We start from the raw sequence: 13,202 nt of genomic DNA, 5'->3' as shown, positions 1-13,202 counted from the left end.
TAGAGATACTATATCCAATTATCTACTATTCGTATGTTATAACGTATTCGTATGTTATAGCATTTCTTTGCTATTCTATTTTCCTCTCATCAATACATACATAGCAATCTAATCCTCTACGTCATTTTTTTGTTAGTCAACTAACAATAAAAAGGTAATTTAGAACTATTTATGAAATCTTAAGGAGATTGAATCTATTTTAAAACTTTAGTGTGACCAAAAAATATTCAAAAGATAGATAAGTTTTATCAAATTAAACAAATTATTCTTTTCATAAACCAATTTAAAAGAAAAAATCAATTTAAACTATAAACTAATACTCGAATCAATTTTAACCGTGCATACTTTTTAAACTAAAGGGCTTGCTTATTAATGTAAATTAGAGAAAATGCATCGATCAAATAGAAAAATATTCCATCAACCTTTGTGGTAGACTATCTAGTTTCCAAACAAATAATTACATAATATATATAGTTTTTCCTACTTTTTCTAAAAGTAAAAGATAATTTTATTTGTTGTAATTTTAATTTTAGGCTAATATTAAATGAATCACATAAAAATGTAAATGAATTTTTAAAGCATAGCATCTCTATTTCCTTCATTCTAATAATATATTAAAAAATATGGAATGTCATATATGTAACAAAATAAGTTAATTTATTTATAAATATAACAAAATTTTAATTTTCTATTTTTTACATTGTAAATATTAGGAGGGTATACGGGTAACATTCTCAAACCCAATCCATATTTTTCGAGTTAGTTGGGTTGGCAACCTGAATAACCCGAATTAAAATTGAGTTGTCGGATTATGTTTTTTTTTTTTTTACTTCAATGCTTGTAAAGTTTTAACTCTTTTTTAATGAAGTATTGTTATACTATCAGATTTTTGCACCATACAATTGTTTAGCCTTTTATATTATCACAATCGTTTACCCTACAACCTCCTACATAATTGTTCAACCTCTAACATGATCATTTAGCTTTCTAAATTTCGGGGGCATGTCTTAAAAAAAAACTAAGAAAAGGAAATGAATAGTCTATCAATTGGCATACTTTCATATGTAAACTTAGAAATCACTATTTAAAAGAAATGAAAGAAAGAAAGAAAGAGAAAGAGAGAGAGAGAAGAGGAAATGACAATTTTCAGCAATCTCTAAAATTTCTGTTTCCACTATTCGAGTGTCCCCATAAATCACATCAAAGGTTCCAAATGCAGAAACGGAATAGAGAGTTTACCAAAATGATACAACAAGACTACCCTCAACTGTTATACTTATGGAGAAACACTCCCTGAGCTCCTACTACTACTACTACTCTACTACCTACGCTACTACTACACGACTACATCTTACACACACATCATATATATATAACTTAATTAAGTCACAGAACACAAAAGTTTTACACAGCAATATCCAAGCTATGCTATACATCACCTACATAAATAACAATTGAACTCTCCTCATCTTCCATGGTTGAATACAACAAACAATTCCACCTCAAATGGTTATCTCTTCCGTCGCTTTGACTCGAGCTACAACCATTTAAGAACTTTACGTTAGTTGAACTCATTAGAGAAACAGAATTGAAAGAAACTGATGAGATTACAGCCACGAGTAGAAGTTTTCTCGGAATAAGGGAAGTTGATTTTCCCCATCTTTTATTCATTATTACCTGCCTCAAAACATCTTCTGTCATAGAGATTAATAGTATACTTATCAACAGCTTGACAAGGGTAAGAGATAAAATGGCGAAAATGGATGTGTATCATTTCAATGATACTCAGAAATTGGTCGTATAATGGACAAAATTCTAATGACTACGAAACTGTAACCAATAATCCATACAAAAGGAATTAAATGCAGATTATCTAATACTGCAGGCTTTGAATTTACAAGTTTGTGTCTACTTTTGTGTCAAAAAAGCAATATTTGTCAAGTGGACATTTTACAACATTTCTGAACTTATTTATTAAACTAAAAATTGCAAACTTACCGTCGTGTAAGAATTCTACATCATATAGATTTGGAAATTGGAAACGAAAATATAAATAATAAAAAAGTTGAATATGAATCGTGTCCATCATCTATCAAGCACAAAGATAGGTAAAAATAGACTGTTTACAGATCAATTAAACATTTTTAAATGACAGGGTTTAAACAGAATTGAAATCCGCAAACTTTCAAGTTAAATGAATAAACTTGAAATTTAATCTAAAATTTGGAAGCAACAGATAGATATCTTAATGTTTGATGATAGATGACTTCCCAAATCAAAGAATTCATCTTTTTCAGACCACAGATTGCAAATTATATCTCTCGGTACATCAGTAACAGAGTTTACATGTACCCACATGTCTGAACTTAGAAAGAACTGTAAAGTTACTGGAAAAGCTTGCTTACACAATACAGCTTGAGTTTAAATGGTAAGCATGATAAAGTTTGTCATGATAATAATGTACTTGCATCGACAAATAAGAAAGCGATGATTATGTCCACAAGAGCTAGGGGTAGGGGAGATTTCAGTACTTTTAACATTTTGAGCCTTTAAATTTCAGGAATTTGTCTCCCAACGAATGATGTCCTCCTTAGTTGGATGGATCATAGTGTCCTTTTTTTTTTTTTATAAGAGGATCATAGGGTCTTTTGCAACAACGTGGGCTAGAAAGTTGAAAATTATATAGAAACAACTAAGCAACTGACAAATATGAAATGGGAAACAACTAACAACTGACAAACATATATTCTGGTATATAAACATTTCCAATGAATGTATTTTAATTTAAACAAAACCTACTGTTTTAAGTAAAAGTTCTCAGAAGAAATTAAATGAACCGTATAGGATAAAGTCACCAAACAAATAATTAACAGTAGCATCTGATTACTTATCAGACATGTGAAACTAGATGATAATCTCAAATCGACTATCAGCAAAAAGGAAACCCAATAGCCGACGTTTAACAAACATAATACTGGCTTTTGGAAAACATATGGCACATTAATCAAAAGAAAAACCTCCAAAATTAATTAATTAGAACATGACTGAAAGGAATGGAAAGGGGCAGAACTGAAGGTCTGGCTATTTAACATTAAATAATGCTAAATATTGCATGTATTTCATTTGTCTTCTTGTCTGTCCTTGAGCTACTAAGTTAATCTTTAAATACATCAGGAAAGAAAGAAACATCTGACGTGAATAGAAAAGCTTAATAACCATGGATAACAGTTACTAACCTTGCCATCAGCCACTGGTGATGCTGAAAATGCATTCTCATTTTTCTTGATGTCCCCATCAGATCCACATTCAGAACACACAAAATGGTCCAATTTTTTTGCTTCCTCGATGGTCATACTTACACAAGCAGGATGGTACCTGAAGACCAAATGCAACATAAGAGCGTTGTGGTTTCAGAAAACAATAAATAGTTGAGACTAACTGAACTCTTGAGTTTGAGACTCTCTAAATAGTTCCAGTATAAAAAAGAATGATATAATATAGCCACTCCAATAAGAACTAAGTTATGGTGTTCTAATAGACTAATAGAATAGAGTTCACGTCAACATTCAATTTCTAGGAACATTGATACAGTTAACAATCCATAAAAGAAAAGACCGTACATCACACTGAATTTAAACCTTTATTAGCTTCTCCACATATGAATAGAGCAATGGCTAATTAACTGATTAAGGTGATCTCTATACTGACTAATATAATGCTATGGTGCATCCATTGATGCCAAAATTTATTTCAGTGCATCTAGAACATTATCTTTGATTAAATAATTTTTATTTGTTAAATCATATAAACTTAAGGAGAGTTTCAGAAAGCTGACATTTAACTAGTTAAAAGTACTTTTCAAAATTTTCATATATTTGGTCAGATGACAAAAGGTGATTTTGAAAGATCCGAAAACACTAAAAAAAAAATTAAATAAAAATTAAAAATTAAAAGTGAGAAGCACTAAACTAGTGCTCTTTTCAAAAAGTTCGTCTAAAAAAAGTGTCACCTCAAAACTTATCCAAAATTCACTCTCAATTAATCATGCCCTGAATAGTCTCTTTACAAACAAATTCAAGCCTCCAATTGCTTATTTAAACACTTCACTTTGGAAAGTGCAAATACACAAAAGAATTCAGGGATTCAATATACAAAAGCCAACATTAGTTGGTTTCCATAATGTCAAGAAGATGTACCAGTCCTTGCAGCCCTCACACTGCACCATGAGATCGTCTGGGTTGTAAGGCATCTCACATTTGCAATAGCTGCAAGGAAATGGAAAATAAACAAACCCATTTAAGGAATTTGCACCAGAATATATCACAAATTAGATTAGACAACAACAACAACAACAACAAAAAAAAAAAAAAAAAAAGAAGCGAAAACTCACACAGCAACTCGGTCAGGCGTGAAAGCTCCAGTAGCAGCCTTGTACTCAAATCTAGAATAATAATCCTCAGCACCAACATTATCAAGCTTAGTGTAGTTCTTAAAGGAATGAACAATGCACTTCCCTTCAATGGTGTGAGCACTCTGGACGTCATAATGGTCAGACAAGAAGAGTTCCTTAGCTCCATGGAACTGCCTCCGACCCCCAATCGACTCCTCTGGTCGATAATACCACCTGACTCGAACTTTAATGTTGTTACGGTTATCAGCTTCGATCTTCTCAACAAGCGCTACATAGGGGAGCTTACTAGTTTCGGATGGGCGCATGAGAACACAATCTCCAGCTGAATAATGAGTAAAATCAGGAGTGGTAAAGCAGCATTGAGAAGGATTTGGAAGTAAAACGAGAGAAGTGATTAAGTTTACCTCTAACGATCTTGTTGGTAGCTCTGATGGTGTAGGAGTCCAAATCTTTCTTGGGAGGTTTGGTTTTGGCCATGAGTGAGAAAGGAGAAATGAGAGGAGAAGTGAAGAAAGAAGGAGAGGTAGAAATTGGGGAGGGGGGAAGAACAGAAACCCTAGGTGTAGTTGGTCGCCATTAATCTCATCATCGTTGAAGAAGAACAATATCCAGACTCACGCCTTCTTTGGAGCGCAATCGCGAGGCGACCCTTTTACATTCACACGTACGTTGGAAGTTTGTATGTTTTCTTTTTCTTTTTCTTTTTCTTTTTCTTTCTTTTTTCTTATATATATATAAGAAAATTTGTTTTTATTGAAATTATTTTTATGAAAATGGTTCAAAAGCTATTGTGGTTCTCAAACACTTTTATTTATAAAAAAAAATGATTTATTTCAAAAGTTAAACACTTCAAAAGTTAAACTTCATCTATATGATTTAACACTTTTTATTTAGTGTCATATTTTTAAAGTTTAAAGTATACACGGACCCTATGGTTTGGAAACTATTCGTGGAGATTTTGAGTGTGTTTGGAATACTTTTTCAAGGGATTAAATTAAAAATTAAGTTGTTTTGAAAAAAATTCATGTGTTGGGTTGGGATGAACATTTTAAACCAATTTTTAGGTTTTAGAAAAGTAAATTTGAAGTGTTTAATAAAATCTCTTCTGATTTGTATGAAAACTTCAATCACTACCTCTTTTAACTATTGTTCTTCCCTGAGAATGTTGAAATTCTTGGTCGGTGAAAATTGTGTGAGCTAAAACGCATCAACAACATTAGGGAGTATGTGAAGCAATTTGCAAGGTTGATGTTAGACATACGTAATATGTCAAAAAAAGACAAAGTTTTATGTTTTGTCGAGGAGCTGAAACCGTAGGCAAAGACTAAGTTATATGAACAGAGGGTTCAAGACCTTACATTAGCCTATGCAGCGATCGAACGATTGTTTGATCTGTCTAGTGACTCTCAAGATGTGAGACATCACCAAAATTCCTCACCTAGAAGAAGTAGGAATAACTGGCTGATTTTTCTCGAAGCTAGTGGTGGAGACAGACGTCTTGGAGGAGACCACAAGCCTTTTCAATCCAACACGGAAAACACATGGCAAGGACCCAATAATCAAAATATGCTAAATCGTCCTCTCAGCTGTTTCATATGTAAGGGATCACATGTGGCTAGAGAATGTCCTGATCAAACGACTTTCAATGCCTTTCAGGCCTCTTTAGACTTGGACGATAAGTTGAGTCAAACAGAAAGTGAAGTTGGGCAGGAGGAAGAAGTTGAGAATCCTAGAATGGAGGCCTTGAAATTCTTGTCGTCTCTCTAGAAGAAAGTGGGGGAGACAAGTAGACATGTGAAATGAGGTCTAATGTATGTTGATATTTGGGTCAACCAGAAACCAACAAAGAGCATTATGGTTGACTTCAGTGCAGCTCACAATTTCATAATAGAGGTAGAAGCTAGACGGTTGAATCTTCATTGGAAGAAGAATACATAGAAAATGAAGATCGTGAACTCTATGGCTTTATCCGTTGTCGGACTAGTGAAACAAATGGTGATAAAGTTGGAAGAATGAAGAAGCTCTGTAGACTTTATGGTTGTAATGATGGACGACTTTGATGTAGTACTTGGAATGAAATTCTTCCTTGAACATCAAGTGATACTAGTGCCTTTAGCCAAATATCTATGATCACTAGATCTATCCCCACTATTGTTCAGACAAATCTGTGCTAACCCAATGTTGGAAATGATTTCGGCCATGTAACTGAAGAAATGCCTTGCTTGAGATGAACCAACGTTCATGTCTATCTCGCTCGAGCCATTACAAAGCTCGGGGGAGACAATTCTCAAAGACATTATTTGTGTCTTAGAGACGTATGGTGATGCAATGTCTGGTAGTTTTCCCAAGTCAAAACCACCTGCGAAGAATGCTTATTGTACGGTGTCACTGGAGTTGGGTAAACTTCAGATACAATGAGATGAATTGTGAAGTGCAGGATTCGTTAGACCTGCAAAAGCTTCGTATAGGGCCTCAATCCTTTTACGTTTTGAGAGAATCCTTGCAGAAAGAATTTCTCAAAATGACACGAGTTTGACTAAGGTGTTGGATCGGTATGGCAACCTAGAGTGGGTGAATAGGATTTAAATAAACTTTTTGACAAATAAAAAGTAAAATCAACTAATTAGATATTTTTTAAAGAACTTTGTAAACTTTGTTAAATAACAAGATTGATAAAAAGATATGAATGAAAGTATGCAATCAAACTCAACCAATAAGAATATGTAACTAAAATTAAATTAAAAAATAATTAGAAAAGAGTTAGAGAAGAAGACACCGTAATTTTATAGTGGTTCGGTTAAACTCAACCTACATCCACTTTTCCAAGCACCTCTTGGGATTTTGATTGAAAATCTTCTTTTGACTCTTTCCACGGATTTGAGTCAAACCGATTCTTGCTCCTTTTTTGGATTCAAGAGCAAACCCGGTCTTTTCCACGAGTTAGGATCCAACTGTTACAATATGTTAAAGTTTTTAAATCACACAAAAGAAAACTCTCTAAAAAGTGAGTATACAATTTGAAACTCACAAATTTAATCATCACAATACAATAAGAAGCTCTCAAGAATAAGATAAAAAGAATAAAAATTGGAAGCTTTAGAGAGAATAACAATGTTGGCTAAAGGCATCATGTCTAAACTGAATGATTGTATATTATCTTAGAAGTATGAGAGTGTCCATTAAAGTGTATAATTAGATATTTCATCAGGTAAGTTTCATAAACGTTACCATATTTTACTAGATTCTACTTACGTGGTTAACCAACCAACTCTCTATTTGTATTCTTAATTGTGCAAAATGTTTGCAAACTTGTTGTGGCGATCCCACTAAAGCAACTTCACCTAGTGCTAAGAATATAAGTAAATTAAACCTTTGTATCCTAAACTTCATATGGTTGTTGAGATTATTTTTGTTTTGTTCTTGTTTTTGCTCCATGTATTTGTATGACCCTCCAAAGTAGACAACCTAAATCTTTAGACTTTAAAACTTTATATATATATTGGCCAACATAACTTGTTGATAGGTAAGTTTGTCACTTTTCTTTTTGTTGTGAGTTAGTTCATCTTTGTGTTCGTTGAAAGTTGAGTTGTATATACAAAAGCAATTAGGATTTTATTTTGTGTATATACGAGTAAAAGCAATATTTATTATTTTGCGCGTGTGTGATAAAAAATATATTTTTTTAATTTTTAAAAACAAAACAATGACAGGTATTTAATGTCGGACAATTACTAACAAAAAGCAGATGAAAAACAGATATAGAAAATGATGTACAATGTTGGTTTTCAATTGACATTGAAAACTATGTGCAATGTCCATTTTCAACTAACATTGAAGACTCAGCATTAAAATTTTCAACATTATAAAATGTTGGTTTAAGACCGACATTAAAGACCTTTAATGACATGTTTTTCAATGTCAGTTTATAAGTGACATCATACAACTATAATGTCAGTTTTAAACTGAGATTAAAGTTTAGTTTTGTTGTACTATCATCAAACTCTTCATATTGCTCTTCCATGCTTGAAGAATATCAATCTTGGTATTCTTGATTGTGCTCTGGAAAATGTGGTCATGGTTCTTGTTGCTCCAATGGTTGTCTAATTGGGTGCCCAAGCTACTTGAATGTTGGAGCTTCTTCATGGGTTATTTTGACGTGAATTCAACAAATTTAACCTTTGAATTACAGCATTGAATTTATTCTCGGTGTCCACTCATGGGGTCAACAAAAACTTGAATCTCACACAAATAACATTTTTCAATCGAAACATTCCAGAGAAATTTGAAGTCAGATTGAACCGAGAAGAAATGTCATATGAGCTGGTAAAAACATCTACTCTAATTAATGAATGAAATAGACTATTCAAATTCTCTCAAACCTCCAACAAAACTTGGAATAAGCAGGTGATTAAACCAATAATAATAATTAAATAGCAAAATCGTGTTTGAAAGTAATTTTAAAATTATTTTTATTAAATTCAAAGTAGCTCTAAAACATGTCCTAAACCATTCAAAAACTATTTAATTATTGATTTTACTCTTCAATGCAGTTTGCATATCTCAAAACTCAAAAGTGGTTTTAATCCATTCAAAATTACTTCCAACGTGGATAATAATTTGACACTTCCATTCAAGACTGCTCTGTCACTTCTTACGTTCTTTTCAGCTTTCTATAGTTCAAAAGAGCAGTATTGGAGGGGGAGATATAAATGGCAGCTTAAAAGATATAGTTATTGAAGAGATTGTTGCTGTAACTTGTACAAGGAAATGTCTTCTGACACAGAAACATAAACAAAATAGACACCCACGATATTCATAACACCTGGACTATACTTCCAATATCCATCACAAACTTTCCCAATCTGAGAAACCTTTTCATTGTTTGAATGTTTTTTTTTTCTTCCCTCTTTTAGTTATGGTCTTAAAGAAAACTTACCCAAGTTGCTAAAACTTCTGGATGACAACAGAATTGGCAAGACCAGCCTGCTCGATCGTCTGAGTCACGTCGCTAAGAAGCTTGGGAGGGAAACCCATCAGCTGCAGCTGATAGTTCCTGGCACCCCCTGGTCTAGATGCGTCAATGAAAGCACGAATATCACTGATTGTGTGTTGGTAATTGAAATGAGATACCATGCGTGTTCCATCTGCCAACCTAAGCTGAATTGAGGTTGATGGCAACGATTCATCCACGATGAGGCCTGCAGAAGGGCTTGGACTGCTATTGACATCAGTGGGAGTAGCAGTTGGCTCGTTTGCTGCTTGAGATGGAGCGCTACCACCAAGAGTTCTTCCTACACCTTGAAATGGAAGACGTGGCTTCTCTGGCTCCTGCAAGATGCAAAATAGGAAGTGTAATATAAATATTTCTATGCTGCTGAGTACAGACTACAAACTTTAAAGATGTTAGCAGTACTTAAAGAATAAATTTCAAACAGTTTTCCTCGACCCTTTAAAGAATAAATTTCAACCATCTAATGCTAGTTCGTATATGTTGCAATCGTAGAACCTACCAATGAAATCTAATAAGGATACTTACACGATACTCCTCCATCCTCCTAATTAAGTTAACATGAACGGAGGACCTTCTGTCTGCAGGTTCAAGCTCTCTGGGGCACTCAGACTTTCTAATGCTCTGGAGTAAAATAAAACAAATGAGTAAACATAATAAACTAACGACAAGAATAGGTAATCCAAAAGAAAGAAATGTTTTTAATAGAGCAAAAGAAATAAGAGAACTCATTCTGAAACATTTCTTAAAGATGTAAAAAAAAACTCAGCAATTTTGCTAAGACTTATAAAGGATCAAGTATAGCCCATAAAATGTATTCCAATTTTCCAAGTTGTCTCCACGCTTATAATCCCATACGTTTCACTAGACCAGTATTGGCATCACATTCCACTTACCTCCAAAAAAGATGAATTTTCAGGATCATCCAACCTCCTCAAAGGGCCTTCGTTTACAGTAAAGCCATTGCTCCAGAATACAATATTGTGAACAATGCTCTCGGGCTGATCAGGTGCAGAACGTACAGTTTCTCCTGAGAGTACCCTACCAGTTCCGGTAAAACTGCTGGAGCCTGATGAACGGGCATGATCAATAGGGCCTTCTACAGCTCCCATTTGCCTAGCTTGATTAAAAAGTGAGTCCACATCATTACCCTTTGTAGGATCTTGGACAAGCATCCCACTGAAAGTAGGAAACAGCGTTAGCATCCAATAAGCATCTACCAATATTGTCAACATCAGCTGCTTCCAAAAGGAGCTTAGTATAAAAGAGCATATATAAAATTGGACAGCTTTTTTCCTTATTTCCTTCTTCCATTTAATGGAGGGAGGAGGGGAGACAATAAAATCAAAGTATTACAGTGGATCCAACCTCATTCTTGCTTGAAAAATGAATACATTAAAACAAAACCATGTAAAGGAGGTGGTGGATGAAAACAAAGCATCCCCCCCATTAAATACCATTTTTAGTTACAAAAATGAAATCTAATTCTCAATAATAAAAGGAGAAGAATTTTGTATAGAGGTCATACACAATATCTTCAACGTAGTTTGAGACATGTACTTTGATAGCCTTGAAATGAAAGTACACGAACTACCTTCACTATAACGACTGTCAAACAACATTGCTTTGGGTGAGCTTACTGACCATCCACACAGAACATACAGCTACTTAGCTGATGCGTAACTGGCTAATTAGCCACCACAGAGGCCAGACACAATATCAAACTCACACTCTGCCTAGCCTTAACTCCCAATTCTTCAAGAGCCAACAGCAAAATCTTTATCCTTGCCCCAGAGCTCATGACCGACAGTAACTAACTCATAAACCATAAATGTTGAGGACTCCATCACATTGACCTAGTGGAGAAATGATTCTTTATCAAAAGAAGAAAGAGCGTTTTTCTCAAAGGGATATCTTTATCTACGGTCTGCTAATTGTTTCTTCTACCTTCAAAATCACAAAAAATTTGCACTATTGTTGGAGAGAAGTTTAGAAGATTAATTTGGAAATCACATTTTCAAGAGGAAGGACACATCTCTTGCATTGGAGATTGCAATTGGGGACTCTGAATTTATTTTTGATAGGAAAGGAATTGCCCGTATTATAGACAAAAAAGAAAGGGAAAACAACCTAAGGCTGAAGGTTGGAATACCCCAGGCCAAAAATTCAACCATCAAGCACTTCCCATTATTTATAATCATGAGGGGCTAAAATTAGAAAAGAATTTTTGTACAGTGAAATACGTGTTTCTTGGTCCCTTGAATCCTCTTCCGTAGTATATTACATTGTTTCTTGCAAAAAATGATCCATGTTTCTTGGTGAAATGGGAATGCGGTCAGATGTTTGTTGCTCATTAATATGTTGAGATGGGAATAATCCACCTTCACTCACCTGTTGTAGAGGACTATCCCTCAGCTGATATATAATATATTCATCCACAGCAATGGCTAAACAAATCCAAACAAAGAGTTAAGATTTCTAGCAAGATAGAATTTCCAACCCGCAATCATCCTCTCTATATAAGAAATTCCGCAACTTAACATCCCTCATTATCGGAAACCTACTCGAAAGAATATATGAAAAGTGACTGAATTTCTTCTCAGCCATTTCATCTTCAACCCATCCAAAAAAAAAAAAAAAAAAAAATTGCCCCCAACTACACGCTACACTATTTCATCGATTTCAAATTTCCCAACAACGTTTACCAAAGTCCAATTGTCCGTAAAAAAAGAACGATAAAAACTAAACGAATTGAGAGATGGGAAATACCCCTTGTTCCGAAAGAACCATATGCACAACACCGCAGGTTTCTAAGCCATTAATCTTGGAATAACTTTAGAAGGTAAAAGGAACTGATGAACTAAAATCATTCACAAACATTCTCCTAATGGAATGTAAGCAAAAGATAAAAGATAAACATTCACAAGCAAGAAGAAAAAAGAAAGATAAAAGATAAAAATTAGGGCTGAAAAGTGACCTCTTCTCACCACCCGTATAATACTCTTGAGGACTATCGGGGTCGCCGACAGAATCAGGGGAGCGTCGGTTCAGATCGGAAAGGGTTCGAATACCGCCGGTCCGACTACTGGAGGGCTTGGAGGGCTTCTCGTCTCGTGAGGCCATTGAAGATGGTGATCGAAGAGAGGAGGTAGAAGGAAGGGGAGAGAATCTTGAGGAAGGGTCGCGTAATATGGGGGATTGTATTGAAGTAATCTCACAAACTGCTATGTACCCAACCTAATTGTACGCAAACGACTCCGGTAGACCCTCCAATCGAATCTCTAATCTCGAGATTACTCGCTGTTATTTCAACTAAGTAAGTATCTATATCAACAACACATATCAATTTTACTTTGAAAACGTCTCCAATAAATGTTGTCCATAAATATTTTATACATAACTTTTCATTCTCCAATTATGTATAAAAACTTATCATCTTCAACCACTAACTTGTTGCACACAATATTTTCATCTATATTCTAAACATTTTGGTGACGCCACAAAAGTACTTAATTCACGGTCGTTAGTGAAATTAATATTTTTAAGTATGTTATTTAGTATGTATCGAGCATCCAAGAATTAGAGTCAAGTGTTTTAAAGGAATGGACCAAGTTGAAGTTCTAATGAATAAATTACTTCAAAATTTGAGAGGAGGTGTGTAGTTAACATTGAACAAAGCCTAGTTGAGTTTGTCTGACGCTTCGCTCGATGCTCTAAAGCTTGGTCAAGTCATTTTGAGTGCAAATGAGCGCTGCGAAGCATGACCAGCATGTCGTTGCGCCT

The 13,202-nt window shown here is 34.4% G+C and overlaps 2 protein-coding genes across 2 annotated transcripts; both read right to left on the bottom strand.

The window, feature by feature from the left end:
- Positions 1–1,135: 1,135 nt before the first annotated feature.
- On the bottom strand, positions 1,136–5,109 carry LOC101215848 (chromatin remodeling protein EBS). The gene is made up of 5 exons (XM_004145383.3): positions 4,816–5,109; positions 4,391–4,733; positions 4,197–4,265; positions 3,237–3,375; positions 1,136–1,537 (listed from the first exon to the last, which is right to left on the bottom strand). Exons 1-5 carry the CDS (start codon positions 4,886–4,888, stop codon positions 1,511–1,513), a joined length of 651 nt encoding a protein of 216 aa, XP_004145431.1. The 5' UTR covers positions 4,889–5,109; the 3' UTR covers positions 1,136–1,510.
- A 4,008-nt stretch (positions 5,110–9,117) lies between these two features.
- Positions 9,118–12,804, bottom strand: LOC101215462 (plant UBX domain-containing protein 4). Its single transcript, XM_004145381.3, has 4 exons — positions 12,397–12,804; positions 10,316–10,598; positions 9,948–10,043; positions 9,118–9,739 (listed from the first exon to the last, which is right to left on the bottom strand). The coding sequence occupies exons 1-4, from the start codon at positions 12,540–12,542 to the stop codon at positions 9,356–9,358; spliced, it is 909 nt and encodes a 302-aa protein (XP_004145429.1). The 5' UTR covers positions 12,543–12,804; the 3' UTR covers positions 9,118–9,355.
- Between the last annotated feature and the right edge of the window lie 398 nt (positions 12,805–13,202).

Source organism: Cucumis sativus, chromosome 1 (assembly GCF_000004075.3).
Source record: "Cucumis sativus cultivar 9930 chromosome 1, Cucumber_9930_V3, whole genome shotgun sequence".
NCBI lineage: Eukaryota > Viridiplantae > Streptophyta > Magnoliopsida > Cucurbitales > Cucurbitaceae > Cucumis > Cucumis sativus.
Note: the sequence above shows the minus strand (reverse complement) of the source record. Positions and strands in the feature narration are given on the sequence as shown.

Excerpts from the sequence above, each read along its gene's own strand:
- LOC101215848 (XM_004145383.3), bottom strand. The coding sequence starts at position 4,888 with ATGGCCAAAACCAAACCTCCCAAGAAAGATTTGGACTCCTACACCATC. Across the intron at positions 4,734-4,815 it reads TACCAACAAGATCGTTAGAG|CTGGAGATTGTGTTCTCATG; the intron begins GTAAACTTAATC and ends CTCATTATTCAG. Across the intron at positions 3,376-4,196 it reads TGTGAGGGCTGCAAGGACTG|GTACCATCCTGCTTGTGTAA; the intron begins GTACATCTTCTT and ends TTTGGTCTTCAG.
- LOC101215462 (XM_004145381.3), bottom strand. The coding sequence starts at position 12,542 with ATGGCCTCACGAGACGAGAAGCCCTCCAAGCCCTCCAGTAGTCGGACC. Across the intron at positions 10,599-12,396 it reads TATACGGGTGGTGAGAAGAG|TGGGATGCTTGTCCAAGATC; the intron begins GTCACTTTTCAG and ends TCCTACTTTCAG. Across the intron at positions 10,044-10,315 it reads AAAATTCATCTTTTTTGGAG|AGCATTAGAAAGTCTGAGTG; the intron begins GTAAGTGGAATG and ends ATTTTACTCCAG.